The following is a 21,462-nucleotide window of genomic DNA, read 5'->3' on the forward strand; positions in this document are numbered from 1 at the left end:
GAAGCTAATAGCAGTGGCGCTATTACTGTGTAACTCCAGTAGGGCAACATCTGAACAATAGTGCACTTGGTAATGTTAGTGTGTACCAGTGCTCAACCAGTCGCGAAAGCCAACATCACCCACGACAGAGAATGGTTGATTGTCAAGGGCAATGAATTCCATTACCTTGGCGTTAATGGATTTCGCCTTTGAGTTGTCTTGCTGAAATTTTCTTACTTGCTCGACTTGTTTACTGCTCGATTCACACAGCAGACATTGTGGACTAGGTTAGGAATTCTGTGTTGCACCTGTAGCGCAACATTTTACATGGCGTCATTACGTCACGTTCCTGTGTTATATTGGTATGCACGTCAGCTTTGACATCGTTTTTCACATAGGCGTTAAACTAGACATCGGACCGATACCGATGTTGGCATTTTTAGCTAATATCGTCCGATTCCGATATGTTCACCGATGTATCGTGCATCCCTAATTGTAGAAGTACTGCTGTATTCTGCTGTCACTGAGTTTGTCAAATGATTCTCCATATTCACACCAAACGTTCCATGAACATTCCAACACAAGACAATTGTCTTGGACTTTATGGTACCAAAATGGCCAACGTCAAATGATCAAACAGAGTTTCTTGAACTGTATATCTATGACTGTGGCTGCGGCCTGTCCTCTTCAGATAGATAAGGCTGATAGGCCAACACATGAGCGTTGTCACTCAGGGGGTTTATGATGATTCCGTCAGCTGAAGTTTAACAGGATCCAAACCTGACCTCAAGTGGTTATTAAAGGGGCTAGAGGAAGAACATTGGCTCGTATACGCACGCACGCGCACACACACACACACACACACACACACGCACACCAATCAGTATCCTATGGCTGCTAGCAATAATTGGCCCTCAGCGATGAATAAAGTTGATTGAATTGAATTGAATCACAGTCCTGTAATCCTGTCAACACAGGTGGGTCAAGAGTGAACAGACTTCCACTTCTTTAGATATGATTGCATATTACCAACTGCAGTGCGAGGGAGGAGGGACAAGTATGAATGAACTCCAATTGTGTACATTTTCTTCTCTATCTCTTTCTGTGTGTTTGTGTGTTGGTAGTAAGGATTGTGGAATCTAATTATTGTGGAATCCTTGCTTCTGTTGGTGTATGATCGATCACTGTTGAGAGGGCGTGTATGCTCTTGTGTGTGTACTAGGGCTATGACGCTTCAACTGTTGCTGGTTATTGCTGAGTCGAGGGGAAAGATTAGCACTGCAGTGTGAGAGATTGAGTGAGTGAGTCTGCAGACCTCGGACTTGAGGGTTACGCATTGTGTCACCTCCAGATAGGACTGTAGTTGTATAACACACACTAGAGCTGCGGCCATAAACTGAAAATGATCGACACGACCATACCGACCATGCTGATATCGTTCATTACGATAAGTAGCCTATACTAGAGAAATGTGACGTTTGATATGAAATACATTTAGTTAATATGGGTGATTTGTTAATGGGACACGTGATGGCTTCTATCATCAAACTAGTAGTAGTAGTTTAAAGCGTAATACAAAAAGACTGGTGCACATGAATGTTATAAACTTATTGATCTATTTATCGGTATCGCATCAGTTCAGGACATTTAGCGGAACTGGATCGCACAGCTTTATCACGCACGCTCGCACGCTCGCTCACTCACTCACTCACTCACTCACTCACTCACTCACTCACTCACTCACTCACTCACTCACTCACTCACTCACTCACTCACTCACTCACTCACTCACTCACTCCCTCCCTCCTTGGGATTGCCTCTGTTTCTTCCACTCTCTCATCTCTCCTGCCACTCCTTTGTAATCAATACCTATTTTCAGCACATTAACACAAAAATGTTCAGCTTAATCTTCCTCTCTATTATACCGTTGCCCTTTCCCCTTAATTATGTCCCTTTCTACTCACTTTCTTTTCCATCCTTTTAAGTTAGTCTCTTTGTGTTCTCTCCCTCCCTCCCGTCCTCTCTTTTCTCTGTATTGTTGTCCATGGGCCCTGGTCAAATGTAGGCAATAGGGTGCCATTACGGACTCAACCCTGGTGTGTTTGTTTAGCCTTTGTTTTGTTGCTTTTGAATAGCATCTGTGTTGACATGACAGAATGGACTTTACTCCTGCATATGACTCTCCCTCCAACACTACAGTCTCTCTTACTGTTGATAGTGTATCTCAACCGGATAATGCAAACGTCCGTTTGGGTCATATGGATGTGAGTCAGTCTTGGTTTAAACAAAGATTTCTCCTCACCAGCGTTCACTCTAATTTTGCCCTCTTCCCAAAGCATGACCTCCATGTGGTGTCCATTACATGTAATATCTACATTTATGGAATGGAATTAATAGTATCTAATAACTTCACCATATGGAATTTGGCATACGGTATTACTAGGTCAAATATGTATGTGTAATTATGGGTATTGATGAATGGTAGCCATCCTCTTCAACATGCATGCATCCATACACACACACACACACACACACACACACACACACACACACACACACACACACACACACACACACACACACACACACACACACACACACACACACACACACACACACACACACACACACACACACAATTAAAAACACAGTATATACATAGTTCATGCATGCAGCATGCACTATTATTCTATAAACAACATAGTATTGTATGTCCTGTGTACAGCTCTGTGAAGATATATGCCACACACTCTGACTGTTTTCCATCTCCTCACTGGAAATATGACACTGGCCTCTGACATTTTAGAACCCACTTCCTCCCCCCCCCCCCCCCACTTGTCTCCTCTCCTCCTCCACTCTCTGTCCCTCTCTCTCTCTCTCCTCTGTCTGTCTCTGTGTCAGTGTGCCAGTCTGATGTTTGGAAGCCCTCACTCATATCAGAGTTGTATATTTATCTCCATGCCGCCACTCCTCCAGGCCCCATCGCCTAATAAGGCCTTTGCAGGGAGAGAGAGAGAGAGAGAGCAGGAGGAGAGGAGCGAGAAAGGGAGAGAGAAGAGAGGAGTTCAGAGAGACGGAATGAGAGGAGTAGAGAGGGAAAAACGAGAGGGTGGGAAAGGTTTGGACAATGGGAATCCAGACTATTTTCCCACGTGTGTGTGTGTGTGTGTGTGTGTGTGTGTGTGTGTGTGTGTGTGTGTGTGTGTGTGTGTGTGTGTGTGTGTGTGTGTGTGTGTGTGTGTGTGTGTGTGTGTGTGTGTGTGTGTGTGTGCATGTGAGTGAGTGTGTGTGCACTCGGTTTGCTTGGTCGTTACATCATATTTGCTGCTATTTTACTACTGATTACACTCATATGAGCAAGTGACATAAAGACATTAAATAACCTAGTTATCGCTGAGAATTCTCCATCTAAGACCTCAGCAGTGATGCAAATCGTTCATAATGTGGCTTTGTGTTGTGTGGGAGCCGTGTATAGTACTATGTACAGTGTATAGTACTATGTATAGTGAATAGTACTTCAAAGGTGAATTCCCTTGTTTCTATGTATATCTGTGTATGGTTATTATAAGACCACATCATTGCACTGACTCAAATTTGTGTGCCTTGCTTCCCCACAATGCACTTCAAAAAGCTGGGAGGTGAATAGGCATTGTTTACTGTACAGTAACCTCTGTCCATACAGCAAAAGCCTTGTGCTAACAGTCCTTGTCCTGAAATACAATCCCAAACCACCTTCTCACATCCTGTGTTCTCTCCTCTCTTTCACTATCGCTTTTTCCTGGGTGTTTTCTCCATCAACCTCCATCAATCTTTTCTGGAAGTCAGGGGGATATTCTGCTTTAAAGAGCTTAGTGCTGCTGATACACTGGTGTACTGCTCATAGTGTAATATCACTTCTGTGAACTGTCACCTTTAGCTCTTAACCATGCGGTGTATTGAATTACCACTATATTCTGGGTCCTTGCCATCCGGGATGTCACCCCGTTGAAGTTCACATTTAAAATGGGCAAGGTAAGGGGTACTGGTCAAGGTTAGGGACATCCAAGTATCCCAGATAGCACTAACCCTATTCCGTCAAGTCATGAACCTCCCATCATCCCATCTCCTTCTATCCTACAGAAATGCACCTTCACAACATAGACACCCCGAGGAGCCGATGGGAGCAGGGCTTGCGGCCGCCATGGGTCACCCGATTGGCTGGAGGGCAAAGCCCCACCTCTTCAGGGGTGGAGTCAGACACAGAGAGCAGCAGCACAGAGAGTGAGAGGGTAAGGAGAAGTGGGTCTCACGTTAACTTGCGTCAGGTGGTTGGTTGTTTATTCTGGTAATGTGGTCAGAGTCAGACGCTGCTATCCAAAGTGACTCAACATATACATCAGTGTATGTGTTCAACGCTGGAATTGAACCGGTAACTTTGGCGCCGCAGTCATCGCACTCTAACCAACTGAGCCATCGGAATGACTGTTAGATCCAGGTTGAATAGTCTCTTTTCAATCTTCTGTGTCTCTTCTCTACCTCTCAGTCTCCAGCCAAACGGTTAGAGGCGCGGTCACCGAGGATCCTACTATTGCCCTCCATGCTGCAACAGCGAATCACAGAGATCGACCAGCAGAGGGAGGAGCTGAAGATAGAGGTGAGACACCGATGGATTAATGAATGAACCAAGTTAAACCCTGATTGTGTCTCATATCAAACAATTTTTATGAACAGTGGTGGCTGTTCAGTAAATGTACCTGATGAAGTCTGATTCTGGATCTGTTCAAAACAAACCAACTCCTTTTTTCTAATGTCTCCTTCAAAGGCACATTCTGCATTCTTCTTTGTGGGACTAACCTCTCTCTCTCTCTCTTTCTCTCTCTCTCCTGTCTGCCACTCCAGCTGCAGTTGGAGATAGCCCTGTTGGAGGGGGAGCTGCATGAGGAGAGGAACGAGCTGCGCAGACACACTCTGGATCTACAGACACTGCAGGAGGAAGGCAGGCACAAGGAGACACACAGACAGACGGACAGACAGAAGGTCAGTGGTACTGTACACACAAGGAGCATAAGAAGCCATGCAGACAGACAGTCACAGACAGACTGACGGACGGTTAGCGGTACACAGACAGAGCTCCATTCAATACCATCCAAAGCATCCTGTCTTCAGGCGGTATGTTTGAATCTCATGGTTTGGGACTCAAGAGTGATATGGCCTGAACATGAGTAGCTATAGCAGTGAGGTAGACACTGAATCACTCCATGTGACACTTTACACTATAGGCCTAAGCTATGTGATAGTGGAATGGTCTAACAAACAGATGGATCTTTATATAAAGGGATGACTGTTCCCTCTCTCTCATCCTCCTCTTTTCTCTCTCTCTGTAGGAGCGAGCCAGTCTGGAGGTGGAGAGGGCCCGGGTTGAGGAGCTGAGGAGTAGGTTGGAGGAGAAGGAGACACTGATCCTCAGTCAGCCAGAGGGCCAGAGAGAGCAGCTACTGGTCCAACTACAACAGGTGATTTACTGATCCAGGAACAGTCCACTGACTGGGGTGGTATTCATTAAGGCACGCAATGTTTTAAAACATTTTGCAAAACAAAAAGAAAAAGAGCGCTTCTTAAGTCCATGTTGTCCCTACCTGTTTCAGTCAGTTTTCTTCCGTTTAGTACCTTATGAATAGTACCCAGCTAACTGATTTTATGCCTTGCCATGAGACTGCGTGTAAAAGAGAATGCACTGCATCTTCTTCCTGTTCGTCTGGCTAGATGTAGTAGGGGTAGTTCACAGGTAGCCTAGCCTGGCAGAGTGACATCACCTGCCCTGAGACCTGAAGTGAAGTCAACTTTGTGCAGTGGAGAGCTAGCTTTTGGTCTAGCCTCATATACAGTTGAATTCAGGTGCTAGTGACAGCATGGTCTCACACTGCCTCTGGTTAGAACTCATTTCACATCATGTGTTCTAATTCTAGCCTCTCTGGTCATGGTTATAAAGGATTGCATGAGAACCCAAGGGGAAAGAAGAGGAAAGAGTGCATAAGGACATGAAGACGAAGATACAGTATAACAAACAACAGCGCCATAAAACATAACCCTAGCCACATTCACAACTTACTGCCTTGGGACACGATAGCTAGCTAAGCTTGCCTCAGGAGCACAAAGACATAGTTCCGTTCTATTTGACTTCAGTTACTGTATGTTATTTCTTGTCGGCGGTACTAGTTATCCTTGTAGTACCTCTTCATACCTGATAGGTCAAAGTGTCATAGAGGTATCTGAGACAGACATGCAGGCAGGCAGACAAAGGGTTCATTGTGCATTTTGGCAGTGACACTGACATGGCGTGTCATTCTGATGACAGAGGATGTGTCCCACATGGCACCCTATTCCCAATATAGTGCAGTACTTTTAACAAGAGCCCTATCGGCCCTGGTCAAAAGTAGTGTACTATATAGAGAATAGGGTGGCCTTTGGGACACAAGCTAGAGACCTAGGACTTAGAGTTTATAGTCTGTGTTTAATTAATGTTCTTGAATGGAGTGGTCTAACCAGTTGTGTTTTGTTTTAGTGTTCTCAGCCACAGGCTCTTTCTGTACTAATCGACAGCTTTCTTCCATTTTCTGTCTGTTCCTCTCCTTCTGCATCTTTCTTTCATCACTTTCTCTCTCTCTGCATCCCTCCATCACACTCTCTTTTCCCCTCCATCTCTCTCTGTTCCGTCTCTCTTTCTCTCCGTCTCTCTCTCTCTCTCCCTCCATCCCGCTCTCTTTCTCTCTCTCTGTCCCATCTCTCTTTCCCTCCCTCCGTCCCTCTCTCTCTCTCTCTCCCAGGAGAAAGAGATGGTGGATGCAGCCGGCCGGGTGTTCGAGGACTGGGAATTCCGTGTCCTGGAGAGCGAGGCCGGAACAGAGGAGGAGGAGAGCGAAGGAAAGATAGAGGGGAAGGAGAGAGGAAACGAGGAAGATAAGGAGAAGGAGATCTCATGCCAAAAGCATGCTGTCAACTCAGCGCAGGTAAGCCAGGGTCGACAAATAAGAAGACGACAACATTTCAGAGAATCTCACATCTCTAAGCAGGTTCTACTGGTTTGGTTAGAAGCGTATCCCCCACCACAGACTCTCTCTAAATGCCCCCTTCCTCTCCCCCCACTCTGTGCCCCCAATGGTAGTCACTCTCTGTTTGGAAACGGCTCCTCACACGTAACCCCCATCCCCTCATCCTCCTCTTCTCAAACGGAGACGTGAGCGTGAACTCTACCTTCTCCTCACACTCTACGGCATCACCCTCCACTGCCACATGACTGCACAAACAAGTTAGGCAATTGCATCAGAAGCCCCTTTGGGAGGGAGGGAAAGTGGAGAAAGATGTATAGATGAAGGGAGAGCTGGTCAATTGAGGAGGAGGAGAGGAGAGGGACTCAAAGTAGTGAATGGAGAGGGAAGGTTAAAGGGGTATGGTGATAGTGGTGGGGAGGGGTTGAAGGATAAAAGGAAGGATTGTATCGTGAGGAGAGAGACGAAAGAGGATAAACTTAGGATATCATGTGATGAGGTGGAAAAGTGGGAGAATAGAGACAGAGAGATGAAACAAGTGATAGTGATGGAAAGAGGGGAGGAGAGAGTGGGAGAGAGTTGATTCAGCTGCACTGTGGCCTTGCTTGGGTTGACAGCTCATCTCTATACCCCTCTCTCTCTCTCGGTCTCTCTCTCTCTCTCTGTCTCTCTCTTTCTCTATCTCCTCCTCTCTGACATATTAATTGTGCTGAGCTGACATCACTAATTCTTTCTTCCCTGCCATCTCTCACTCCTCTCCTCTGTTATTCATCCCTCATCTCCCCTCATAACTCAAATGGATGTTGGAAGGTGTGCCTTTGAACATACCTAGAGTAACTGACTGTTAACATAAGACATGAGACGTAACCGATAAGATACTGCGCATATTTAACACAACAACTCTATAATACTAACAGCGACAACATCCTCTGTCTAACATGCCACTGAACATACAGTACATGGATTACAGGAGACAGAATGATGCGGTGTTTAATATTAAGTGCCTGACGTTTCATTTGTCGGTTTCTTTTCTTTCTTCATTGATTTCTTCAGGAGCGAGTCCAGCAGCTTGAGAAGCAGTTGCAGGAGATGGAGAGAGAGAAGGATAGAGAGATGAGTGCCTTGAGGAAGGAGAGGAGAGAGTTGATCCACCCCACTCAAAGGGTAATAAGGGAACAGGTACTGATGATCAGCAAATGTCATAACTTTAACTTTATTTATTTATTATTTACCAGGGAAATTATTATGTCTTATATTCCCGGTGGCTCAAGTATGATAAATATGACACATTAAATGAAGTGTCTGAAGTCCCGCTTGTGCCGTCAAAGCCCTGCAACTTATCCAGAACACTGCAGCCCGCCTAGTCTTCAACCTTCCCAAATTCTGTCATGTCACCTACTGACCTACTGATAGCTACGTTATTGAGGAAAAATGTACTTTCTATGCCTGTAATATGTGGTTGTCCCACCTAGCTATCTTAAGACGAATGTACAAACTGCGTCTGCTAAATGACTAAAACGTAAAATTTAAATGAGGTGCTTGGAAGCTAGATAAGAATGTCCATTATTCATAATTGTCGTCTGAAGCGCCAAAGTGTATGATTTGTCAACTCCCTGCTTGGACAGTGATATGGTTTGTTGTTGAACCAATGACATGCCTTTGATTAGTATTATGAGAGGGCAAGTTGAAAAGGGGGAGGAGACTAGTTAGAGACAGGGAAAGAGCACAACTGAGCATAGAGAGTGAGCGAGAGAGAGGCATGACTGAAGGGAGGGAGGGAGGGAGGGAGGGAAGAAACAGGGAAGAGAAAAGCAGAACAGGGGAGGGTGACTATGAGGGAGAGAGAGAGGGAATGAGAGAAGACAAGCTGAGAGAACTTACAAGCGTCGCAACAACACCGGTAAGCTGAGAGACACCACAAATCAAATATGCATGCTTCAAGTGTCTGTAGATTGGGTTAATCAGAAAAGGCATTTAATACAGGCTAAGTGTGTCAGTTGATACTAGGACGAGAGAGGGAGTGCACAAGGGAGTGGCAGATAGGGGGAGAAAGGAGGGACAGACAGTGTGTTTCTGTACGACTGTATCTGAATGCAATATGACTTTGTATGACATGCTAGGGTAGTCATATGGGTAGTAGTCACTAATGAGAAGAGATGGCACTGTTTTGGCAGAGAGAAATTGATTTCATTGTTCATCCAGACACGAGAGAGAGAGAGAAAGAGAGAGACTGAGACGGGTTAACAGAGAATGCATGCCGCTTCTGAATTGCTCATGTGTCTGTGAGTCAGGGAGAAGGGGTGGGAGGGAAGGAGGGAAAGCGAGATATAGTGAGAGGGAGATCATTTTTTAACTCATTAGGGTGGTTCCTGACAGCTGGCATGCGTTTTCCATTCTCAGTGAGTTGCAGAATGTATTTTTCTACTTGTTACACTCCCACTATGTCATTTCATTATGTGCCATGGCTAAATGTTGACACAACCGTTGTGTGGTCATCCAGGTCTGATGACTGACGGTCTGGCCAACCTAACTGACATGTCTAGGTCATTATAACAACAACATTCACTTGTCTATTTTTTCACTCTCCTCTTCACGGCTGAGTTTATGCCATAACCGGTTATATAATGGTCATACTCCCATCTCTTATCAGGTCTTGAAAGAGAAGAAGCCACTCGCTGATTGGTCCAACATCCCCAGCTCGGTCCCTTGCATGATGTCACTCTCGCCGCTGACCATTCACAAATCACCTCAGGTGTGTTGCCGGGCCGTTACCATTGACACGGATCATGTTTGCCACTTGTATGTGACACATACAGTGGCAAGAAAAAGTATGTCAACCCTTTGGAATTACCTGGATTTCTGCATAAAATGGTAATAAAATGTCATCTGATCTCCATCTAAGTCACAACAATAGACAAACACAGTCTGCTTAAACTAGTAACACACAAACAATTATACGTTTTCATGTCTTTATTGAACACACCGTGTAAACATTCAGTGTAGGGTGGGAAAAGTATGTGAACCCTTGGATTTAATAACTGGTTGACCCTTCTTTGGCAGCAATAAACTCAGACGTTTTCTGTAGTTGCGGATCAGACCTGCATAACGGTCAGGAGGAATTTTGGACCATTCATCTTTACAAAACTGTTTCAGTTCAGCAATATTCTTAGGATGTATGGTGTGAACCGCTCTCGAGGTCATGCCACAGCATTTTAAATTGGGTTGAGGTCAGGACTCTGACTGGGCCACTCCAGAAGGCATATTTTCTTCTGTTGAAGCGATTCTGTTGTTGATTTACTTCTGTGTTTTGGGTCATTTGTCCTGTTGCATCGCCCAACTTCTGTTGAGCTTCAATTGGCAGACAGATAGCCTTTCATTCTCCTGCAAAATGTCTTGATAAACTTGGGAATTCATTTTTCCGTCGATGATAGCAAGCTGTCCAGGCCTTGAGGCAGCAAAGCAGCTCCAAACCATGATGCTCCCTCCACCATACTTTACAGTTGGGATGAGGTTTTGATGTTGGTGTGCTGTGCCTTTTTTTCTCCACACATGTTCCTTCCAAACAACTCAACTTTAGTTTCATCTGTCCACAGAATATTTTGCCAGAAGCACTGTGGAACATCCAGGTGCTCTTTTGCGAACTTCAGACGTGCAGCAATGTTTTGTTTGGACAGCAGTGGCTTCTTCCGTGGTGTCCTCCCATGAACACCATTTTTGTTTAGTGTTTTACGTATCGTAGACTCATCAACAGAGATGTTAGCATGTTCCAGAGATTTCTGTAAGTCTTTAGCTGACACTCTAGGATTCGTCTTAAACTCATTGAGCATTCTGCACTGTGCTCTTGCAGTGATCTTTGCAGGACGGCCACTCCCAGGGAGAGTAGCAACAGTGCTGAACTTTCTCCATTTGTAGACAATTTGTCTTACCGTGGACTGATGAACATCAAGGCTTTTAGAGATACTTTTGTAACCCTTTCCAGCTTTATGCAAGTCAACAATTCTTAATATTAGGTCTTCTGAAATCTCTTTTTTTTGAGGCATGGTCCACATCAGGTAATGCTTCTTGTGAATAGCAAACAAAAATTTTGTGAGTGTTTTTTATAGGGCGGGGCAGCTCTAACCAACATCTTCAATCTCGTCTCATTGATTGGACTCCAGGTTAACTGGCTCTTGACTCCAATTAGCTTTTGGAAAAGTAATTAGCCTAGGGGTTCACATACTTTTCCCAACCTACAGTGTCAATGTTTAAGTGATGTATTCAATATAGACAAGAAAAATACAATAATTTGTGTTATTAGTTTAAGCACACTGTGTTTGTCTATTGTTCTGACTATGATGAAGATCAGATACATTTTTATGACTAATTTATGCAGAAATCCATTTAATTCCAAAGGGTTCACATACTTTTTCTTGCCACTGTACATAAACACTGATTTGATTCACTTGTTGTTTTTCTCCCAGTAATGTACTGAAACACAAACTCACAGTGTTATTCCCTAACTTCAGGAACAAGCCAAAGAATCCGCCAGTTTACCCCGGAGACGGAGCTCGCACCGCAACAATAAGCTCGCCGATAGGCCGGTCTCGGCGCAAGGTGAGCTATGATTGGTGTTTAATTATGAATTCCTTTGTGTTTTTCATTTGCTTTACCTCAGAGAATTTTAACATTTTTGCTTTCTCTTTCTCTTTGATCCTCTGTCTTTGTCTGTGTATTTGTTTAGTTCCACCCCATCTCTCTCTCTTTCTCTGCTTCTCTCTCTCTCTCCGTCTCTGTCTCTCTTTCTCTTGCTCTCCTCTCTCTCTCTCTCTCTCTCTCTCTCTCTCTCTCTCTCTCTCTCTCTCTCTCTCTCTCTCTCTCTCTCTCTCTCTCTCTCTCTCCCTGTTTCTCTCTCTCCCTGTATCTCTCTCTCCCTGTCTCTCTCTGCTTCTCTCTTTCTCCATCTCTTTCTCTCTCTCTCTGCCTTTTCAGTTTCTGCTAAGGCGTGTCAGTAGCAGACGTAGCTGTGTGTTATTACCATGCCATGAGCAGGATATAGCTGTATGAACTGGATGAGCCAGTGGGGCTACTAGTCTATGGCTGTTCTTTAGAAATTCTGTTCAGTTTGTTTGCTCCACTGTTGCCTAAATCACATTTCTAGGCTCTCTCTCTAACCCACTGTGTGTGTGTGTGTGTTTGTATGTCTGCAGTGTCATCCATTCTCTCCCTCTATTTTCTCTCCTCTGCTCTCTCCATTCTCTCCCCCTTTCTCGTGCTCTCCTTACCATGTCTCTTATATAATATAATAAGTGCTATGTGTGCTGTTTTTGTGTCCCTTCCTCTTTCTCTCTCTCTCTCACTCTCTCTCTCTCTGTGTCTCTCTCTCTCTGTCTCTCTATCTCATTCACAGGGCTGGTGAGAATGGTACCTGACAGTCCGAGCCCAGAGCGCTTCACTTCCCCCCTCCCCTCCCACCGGCACAGCAACGGGCACAGCAACGGGCACAGACCTGGGCCCAGCAATGGCAGTGGTCTCCTCACCCCCTGTAACAGTGCTAGTAGCTCCCGTGCTGCCAGGTCAGTGGAGGGAAAACATTTCTAAAGTCACACAAAGTTTAAAGGAACATGTTAGTGTGATTGTATTGTGAGTGAATAAGAGGAGGTATCTGATTGGCTGTCAGGAGGAGAGGGAAGGGATGAGTTGTCTGTGGAAGATTGATTGGGTCAGAGTGGAGATGTAGTTGATGTGAGGTGGAGTGTGATAGACTGGTCAGGTGAGTTTGTTAGGTGTGTGTGAGTGAAATATAAACTCTGCTCTCACTCTGTGTGGGCGTGTGTACATGTGTCTGTATGTTTGTACGTCTGTGTCTCCGTCCCTGACGACAATAATGCCAATAACTCTGCTGACATGTATGTATTTTTCCTTCTCCCTCCAGCCCGAGTCTGGGACTGTTAAACCTGGTGGAGATTGAGAGGAGACTGAGGGAGGCCAAGGCAGAGAGAGAGAGGCTTCTCAAAGAGAGGGTGAGTCACCACCACTAATATCCCTAATCACCAGAGACACGCAGCTTTAGACATGCCGGGTCATATTCATTAGGGCACACTGTAACAAAACGTTTAAAAATGTTTGTTTATTATTGGAGGATTCATTCAGGTAGTCTCTCCCTGTTTCAGTCAGTTTTCTTCTGTTTGTTGCTTAATGAACACAACCCTGTTGTGTGACAACGGACTGATTACCATACATAATGAACATTACCACCAGAAGAAAACAGACTGTGAAATGGAAGAACACTTCATAGAAAACGAACAAAACTGAACTATGTCATCACTACTGTGTCTCCAACACCGAGCAAATACACTCTCCAATGTATTTATTTGGACAGTGAAGCTAAAAGTTGTTTTATATGAGGCATCAGTACAGAATTTCACCTTTTATTTTAGGGTATTTTCATACATATATGTTTTACCATTTAGAAATGAATGCACTTTATGTGTCTAGTGCTCCCATTTTGAAGGTGTCATAAGTATTTGGACAATTTCACTTATAGTGTATTAAATGTAGTCAAAGGTTGAGTATTTGGTCCCATATTCCTAGCACGCAATTATTACATCAAGCGTGTGACTCTACAAACTTGTTGGATGCATTTGCAGTTTGTTTTGGTTGTGTTTCAGATTATTTTATGCCCAATAGAAATGAATAGTAAATAATGTATTGTGTCATTTTGGTGTCACTTTTATTGTAAATAAGAATAGAATATATTTCTGAACACTTCTACATTCACGTGGATGCTACCATGGTTACGGTTAATCGTGAATGAATCGAGAAAAATGATGAATGAGAAAGTTACAGATGCACAAGGATCATGCCCCCAAAACATGTAACCTTTTAAGTGAATTTGTCCAAATACTTATGACACCTTCAAATGGGGGGGGGGCTAGATGCATAAATTGCTTTCATTTCTAAACGGTAAAACATATGTATGAAAATACCCTAAAATAAAAGGTGACCTTCTGTACTTTCGCCTCATATAAAAAATGTTGTCTCAAACCCAAAATGCTGGCGTATAGAGGCAAATTAAGTTATAGCTTCACTGTCCAAATAAATACGTAGGGGAGTGTATATGCCTCAGCCTAGATATTGTACTTAATCTTAATCCCCCTGTTTTCAATAAAAGTATGCCTCTTTATAAAAACGAAAAACTAATTGAAGAAGTTCTTTGAAGGGAGGCACCTTCTCCAATATGATTAATAAGGACACGAGGAGATAGGATACAAGGAAGCGGATAATTGAGATAGAGCCTGTGTGTTGATCCAGGAGGAAAGGAGGCAGGTGGTAGTGGAGGAGAGGAGGCAGAGAGAGCTGGATGGCCGAGGAGCAGTAGATCCAGTAGAGCCCCAGACCAGTCCAGTCCCTGACCCAGAGGAGCGGCCCAAAACCACCAGTCCAGTCCCCAGCTCCCCTGAGGTACGTCTGTCTGTTTGTCTGTCTGTCTGCTCTGGCTGGCTGGCTGGTTGTCAACTCTGTCTGTCTGCTCTGTCTTTCTGTCTGTCTGTCTGTATTGTCTGTCTGTCCGTCTGGGTGCTCTGTCTTTCTGTCTGACTGTCAACTCTGTCTGTCTGCTCTGCATGTCTGTATTGTCTGCTCTGTTTATCTGTATTGTCTGCCTGTCTGTCTGTCTGTGTTCTCTATAGTGATATACATCCTTTCTCCAACCTCTCCTTTCTCCTGGCTTATTGCTCTCTCAATCTGTCTTTCTTTCTGTCTGTCTCCTTCTCACTAACCTTGTAACGTTGATCTGTTTAATTTAGCATATTTATAGTGAAATTATACACATTATACTCATTATTTTTCTCAGCGCTCCCTACCTCTCTTCCTCTCTGCGAACTTTGACCTGCGGGCCCACGTGGAGTCGCTGGGTCACGGGGTGGCGGGGTGCATGGGCCTGCGTATGTCCCCTCGCCGCTGTGCCGGCTTCTTGACCAAGCGAGGGGGGCGGGTCAAGACCTGGAGGAGGAGGTGGTTCCTCTTCGATATGGACCACAGGCGGCTAGCCTACTACACAGGTGAGGGGGCTGAGAGAGAGAGACTGTGTGTGTGTGGTGGGTGTTGGTATGTATAAGCCTAAATGCTAGGGTTGTTGCGGCGACCCTTTTACCGCCACACCGGCAGTCATGAGTCATGACCGCTGTAAATTTCAGGTAATCTCCTGTTATGCACTCTGGACATGCTTAGATAGTACCCAACTTGCTAATGATCATCAGTTCCTAATGGCCTGGTATTCAGGGCTCTGTTGTCCCTCTAACCACTCTGACATCAATGCAAATGCATTTGAAAAGCACATCAAACACTTTTCATCAAAACAGTATCGTGCTTTTAAAACTCACCTCACTGTGATGATCAATTTGAAGAAAGTAGTTCAACAGCAGGCTGAACCTGAGTGGAAAACATGGTCATTGTAGATGTTGTATAATGGACAGCTTTCTAAGGTGATGATATTTTAAAAAAACCCGTAGGCATATTATAGTTTATGCATCAAAATCAAAACAAATCTAACTTTATTTGTCACATGCGCCGAATACAACATGTGTAGACCTTATCGTGAAATGCTTACTTACAAGCCCATAACCAACAATGCAGTTCAGGAAAGATATTTACCAAATAAAATAAAGTAAAAAATAATAAAAAGTAAACCAATAAAATAACAATAACAAGGCTATATGCATGGGGTACCGGTACCGAGTCAATGTACAGGTTAGTCGAAGTAATTTGTAAATGTAGTTACGGGTGAAGTGACTATGCATAGATAATAAACAGCGAGTAGCAGCAGTGAAAAAAACAAATGTAAATAATCCGGTGGCCATTTCGTTAATTATACAGAAGTCTTATGGCTTGGGGGTTGAAGCTGTTAATGAGCCTTTTGGTCCTAGACTTGGCGCTCCGGTACCGCTTGCCGTGCGGTAGCAGAGAAAAAGGTCTATGACTTGGGTGACTGGAGTCTTTGACAATTGTTGGGGCTTTTCTCTGACACCGCCTAGTATATAGGTCCTGGATGGCAGGAACTTGACCACAGTGATGTACTGGGCCGTAAAGGCACTACCCTCTGTAGTGCCTTGCGGTCAGATGCCGAGCAGTTACCATACCAGGCAGTGATGCAACCGTTCAGGATGCTCTCGATGGTGCAGCTGTAGAACTTTTTGAGGATCTGGGGACCCATGCCAAATCTTTTTAGTCTCTTGAGGGGGAAAAGGTGTTGTTGTGCCCTCTTTACGACTGTCTTGTTGTGTATGGACCATGATAGTTCATTGGTGATGTGGACACCAAAGAACTTGAAACTCTCGACCCGCTCCACTACAGCCCCGTCGATGTTAATAGGGGCCTGTTCGGCTCGCCTTTTACTGTAGTCCACGATCTGCTCCTTTGTCTTGCTCACATTGAGGGAGAGGTTGTTGTCCTGGCACCACACTGCCAGGTATCTGACCTTCTCCCTATAGGCTGTCTCATCGTTGTCGTTGATCAGGTCTACCACTGTTGTGTTGTCAGCAAACATAATGATTGTGTTGTGGTCGAGTTTGGCCACTCAGTCGTGGGTGAACAGGGAGTACAGGAGGGGACTAAACACACACCCCTGAGGGCCCCCAGTGTTGAGTAGCAGACGTGTTGTTGCCTAACCTTACCACCTGGGGGCGGCCCGTCAGGAAGTCCAGGATCCTGTTGCAGAGGGAGGTGTTTAGTCCCAGGGTCCTTAGTGATGAGCTTTGTGGGCACTATGGTGTTGAACGCTGAGCTGCAGTCAATGAACAGCATTCTCACATACAGTAGGTGTTCCTTTTGTCCAGGTGGGAAAGGGCAGTGTGGAGTGCGATTGAGATTGTGTCATCTGTGGATCTGTTGGGGAGGTATGCGAATTGGAGTGGGTCTAGGGTATCCGGGAGGATGCTGTTGATGTGAGCCATGACCAGCCTTTCAAAGCACTTCATGTTTACTGACGTGAGTGCTACGGGGTGGTAATCATTTAGGCAGGTTATCTTCTCTTCCTTGGGCACAGGGACTATGGTGGTCTGCTTGAAACATGTAGGTATTACAGACTCAGTCAGGGAGAGGTTGAAAATGTCAGTGAAGACACTTGCCAGTTGGTCCACGCATGCTTTGAGTACACGTCCTGGTAATCTGTCTGGCCCTGCGGCTTTGTGAATATTGACCTGTTTAAAGGTCTTGCTCACATCGGCTACCAAGAGCGTTATCACACAGTCGTCCGGAACAGCTGGTGCTCTCATGCATGCTTCAGTGTTGCTTGCCTCGGAGCGAGCATAAAAGGCATTTAGCTCGTCAGGTAGGCTCGTGTCACTGGGCAGCTCGCAGCTGGGTTTCCCTTTGTAGTCCGTAATAGTTTTCAAGCCCTGCCACATCCGATGAGCATCAGAGCCAGTGTAGTAGGATTCAATCTTAATCCTGTATAGACTCTTTGCTTGATTTATGGTTCGCCTGAGGGCATAACCGAATTGCATACACATAGGCTTATGAGCCCAAGCCCATTTTTTAAAAATGGTATTAAAATATTATTGTGCAGTTATACAGTTATACAGTACTTATCGCTTATTATTCATGGCAGAAAAACATAAAATAAAACTATTTTAAGATGTCTTTGGTGCACAATTGGTCGAGCCTATACCCCAAAATTAAACAAATTTGAGTAATCAATCACCTTTGAGTGTGGATTGTATTAGTATGCATACTGGATGGACTGGTTACCTAATGCTATGCTCCAAAACGTCTATCCACGAGTCTGGGAGAGAACGTATAGCCCTAGGCGATGCAGTCGGTAAATTGAGTGTGCAGGGCGATTTTGAATAGCCTAGTAATAGGGAATGAATTGGGTGACACATTACCTTTAGCTATACAGAATATCTCAGCACCATGCATTTCCATCTCCTCCTCTCTCCTTTATTCCTTTCTCGAGCAGGCAGACGGGGTGTCAACAGTTTAATGAAATATGTTTCTTTGCGAAAAACATGTTACTATCCATGTTCCAGCAAATATTTCACTTGGTGTTCCAAATTAAGCAATGGGTAGCTGCAGTAACAGGGTTGGAGAGCCCATGGCATACAGAGTTTGGGCGGAATATCACCTGCAGCTAGAGCATGCTCCTGAAAAGGTCTTGATGCTGGGAGTGAAATAGGCTTTCTTATATTTATTTCTCAGCTGCTCATATTAAGCACATGCTCCACTATAAAACCCAAGTAGCCCACCTGTCATCATTGAAAAACGGACCGGTGGGAAAGCACGCTGCCTCCATTCGCTATTCGAGAGCATACAGATAACGTCTTTTTTTCCCCTGCCGCTGTTCCTGCCCATATAATAATGGGCATTCTAAATCAAAACTAATTTTACATATTAGTAAAGACAAGATTAAATTGAGAATAGTTTGATGGGTGAAAATATAATCACTTGATGAGAGAACAGCTGTGCAGCCTGAGGCAAGTAACAGAAACGCAAGCTTTTTTTAATACTTTCTCAAATCATGAATAGCCTATAGTCGCATCATGCAGGGGGGCGGAACTTTGGTTTTAGAAGTGGGAGGGACATAATTATTCCCAAAAAGTTAAATCAGATAAACACTCCAAACAGCCTACTGCTCGGAGGCATCCGCATGGTCCTAAAGCACACCGCAGCCTAGTTTTGTATCACATTCCAAAACTGGGGGTGGACCATGTCCCCCTCCCCCTTCCCCAGTTAAAGTTGGTGCCTCTGGCATGCAGCCCATATATGTTTTGATTTCTAAGAGATTCTAAGGTTTGTATCATTCACAACTAAAGTTGTGAAATAACTCTGAATCTAGGATAATATAGGGTCTGTTTCAAATGATCACTTTTACGCTCAGGGACTAATTAGGGACTGATCTAGACCTGGGACACCAGGTGTGTGCAATTAATGATCAGGTAAAACAGAAAGGCAACAGGCTCTAGACCTCGTAGGGTAAGAGTTGAGTATCCCTGGCCTATGGCATTGAGCATAGCCAGATAACATACAGTAGGCCAAATCATATTCTGTTCCTCCGAAATACATGTTCTTCATATCATAATGTTTCTTTAGACCTGCCTAAAATAAATAATGGATGTATTGTGATGGTGTATATTCAATTGATATATTATACTTTTAAAAAATGTAGATGCAAGGTTGCAAGGTGTGCATCAGCGGCTTGTATTCAGGTTGTATGCGTGGAGGCCTGGAGATACTAAACGTGTTTATGTTAATTGCCGGTCAATCACCATGAGACTGGCAGTCTTTTGCATGACAATAACCGGCTGACAAAATGTAATGACCCCCACAGCCCTACTAAATGCCTATGTGATTTGTGTCTGTCTCTCTCTTTCTTTCTCTCGTTCTCTCTCTAATTGACTATTGTTTACCTTCAGACTGTGATGAGAGGAAGCTAAAGGGGGTGATCTACTTCCAGGCTATAGAGGAAGTCTACTATGACCATCTGCGCACAGCCACTTCAGTGAGTCCTCATATACAGTATTTTATCACCATAGAGAGGGAACAATGTGCCCATGATATCACCACAACTGTTAAAGAGATTATCCATTCAAGCATTCAATGCTTGAACCAAATCCCAAGAATTATTGCTCTCTCACCATTCACTTCACTCTCTCTCACTCTCTCTCTCTGCCTCCCTCCCTCTCTCTCTCTCTCTCTCTCTCTCTCTCTCTCTCTCTCTCTCTCTCTCTCTCTCTCTCTCTCTCTCTCTCTCAGTCTCCGCGGCCCAGCCTTACGTTCTGTGTGAAGACGTACGAGCGCCTCTTCTTCCTGGTGGCGCCCAGCGCCGAGGCCATGAGGATCTGGATGGACGTCATTGTCACAGCAACAGACGAGCACAGCCGCTACTGACCTCGACTTTACACCTGCCCCCTTTCCTGTGTCTGTCTGACCTACCCCTTGGGCTGAACCTCCATTCACCTGGCTGACATGGCTAACCTGGCTACAGTTTCAGCAGTTCACATTATGTGGGGAAAACTGCAATCTTCAACCTCCACCCTCCAATGAGTGTAGGACCCAGTTAGGCAGCCATTTTGATGCCTGAACTTTACCTCATCTGAGTGGTTGAGGTGGAGGTGAGGAGTGATGAGCCGAACATAATGTTCAGGAAAGCTCTTCCTGAAGGAACTGACATTTGATTCTGGATAGTTTCTTAGGAGCTTTGATGGCATGGGACTGAGTGGCAGACTGTTACAGGTTCTGTGTGGAACAAGAGATGTTTAGAGGATGGAGGAGGGACAAGGCCATGGGAATATAAAGACGTGGATGTGCAAGCTGGAGCAACCATTGGACATCTTAGAGTCAGTGCCAACCATGATATACTGATGATATACTGACAGACAAACCTATGATGTTTTTTATTAGTCTCAAATCAGGATTTAATGGTTGGTGTCTCTCTACCAGCTGTGTTTGAGCTCTCTCTTGTGGCCAGATTGAAGTATTGAAGTACTACAGCTTCCATTGAAATATACAGGTAGCTGCCAAAGTAAAGGAAACACCAGCATAGTGTGTCTTAATAGGTCATTGGGCCAACCACGAGCAAGAACAGCTTCAATGCACCTTCGTGTGGATTCTACAAGGGTCTGGAATTCTATTGGGGGGATGCGACACCATCCTTCCATAAGAAATTCCATACTTTTGTGTTTTGTTGATGGTGTCTCAGGCGCCGCTCCAGAATCTCTTATAAGTGTTCAATTGGCTTGAGATCTGGTGACTGAGTTGGCCATGGCATATAGCTTTACATAGTGTTAATGCTCATAAAATCATTCAGTGACCACTCGTGCCCTGTGGATGGGGGCATTGGCATCCTATGGTGGCATGGCCATGGTAGACAAAATAATAGCCAAAGTAATGGCCTGCCCAGCATTTTTATACATGACCCTAAGCATGATGGGATATCAATTGTTTCAATAACTCAGGAACAACACCTGTGTGGAAGCACCTGCGTTCAATATACTTTGTATTCCTCAATAACTCAAGTGTTTCCATTATTTTGGCAATAACCTGTACATGTATATCTATGTTGAAAATATGTATATTTTTCATATGTCAAAAGGGCTGTTCAGAGTCAATTTAAACACTAACCGAGCATTCCGATCTCAAAATTGATTGTTTTTTTTACTATCAACACAGAAATACTATATGCTTATAAATGTATTATTACTATTATTTTTATTAATATCATTAAAGGTTATTCATAGACTTTTGATGACTCTTTGTGAAAACAACATTCCCTACTGATTCCCATTGCTTCAATGTCTACTTGAAATCCACTTTTTAAATCATGCTTTTATTTTTACTTTCCTGCCAGACAGCTATAGAGCTATACAAACTGGCACCCACAATCAGATATATTAATTATGGTAGTGACCGTTTCAAATTGAATGTTTCTCTTGCCCCCAGCTGTAACATGAAGAGAGGAGATTGTATTATTTGTTGAATTTCA

General features: G+C 44.3%; 1 protein-coding gene across 3 annotated transcripts in view; it reads left to right on the forward strand.

The window, feature by feature from the left end:
- LOC120048352 (pleckstrin homology-like domain family B member 3) overlaps window positions 1–21,223 on the forward strand; it is a 30,064-nt gene extending 8,841 nt beyond the window's left edge. Inside the window, exons 1-15 of one of the 3 annotated variants that reach the window (XM_038994256.1) lie at window positions 3,277–3,990; window positions 4,099–4,247; window positions 4,502–4,612; window positions 4,858–4,995; window positions 5,343–5,471; window positions 6,783–6,965; window positions 8,058–8,183; window positions 9,655–9,756; window positions 11,510–11,597; window positions 12,391–12,556; window positions 12,916–13,003; window positions 14,295–14,444; window positions 14,836–15,043; window positions 19,394–19,479; window positions 19,734–21,223. In XM_038994256.1, the coding sequence (XP_038850184.1) occupies window positions 4,101–4,247; window positions 4,502–4,612; window positions 4,858–4,995; window positions 5,343–5,471; window positions 6,783–6,965; window positions 8,058–8,183; window positions 9,655–9,756; window positions 11,510–11,597; window positions 12,391–12,556; window positions 12,916–13,003; window positions 14,295–14,444; window positions 14,836–15,043; window positions 19,394–19,479; window positions 19,734–19,868 (1,857 nt within the window). In that variant the 5' untranslated portion in view covers window positions 3,277–3,990; window positions 4,099–4,100 and the 3' untranslated portion in view covers window positions 19,869–21,223. Of the gene's footprint in view, window positions 1–3,276; window positions 3,991–4,098; window positions 4,248–4,501; window positions 4,613–4,857; window positions 4,996–5,342; window positions 5,472–6,782; window positions 6,966–8,057; window positions 8,184–9,654; window positions 9,757–11,509; window positions 11,598–12,390; window positions 12,557–12,915; window positions 13,004–14,294; window positions 14,445–14,835; window positions 15,044–19,393; window positions 19,480–19,733 lie in introns of those variants that run through there. The other 2 variants (XM_038994255.1, XM_038994258.1) reach the window with 2 other exon arrangements.
- The last annotated feature ends 239 nt before the right edge of the window (window positions 21,224–21,462 follow it).

Source organism: Salvelinus namaycush, chromosome 5 (assembly GCF_016432855.1).
Source record: "Salvelinus namaycush isolate Seneca chromosome 5, SaNama_1.0, whole genome shotgun sequence".
NCBI lineage: Eukaryota > Metazoa > Chordata > Actinopteri > Salmoniformes > Salmonidae > Salvelinus > Salvelinus namaycush.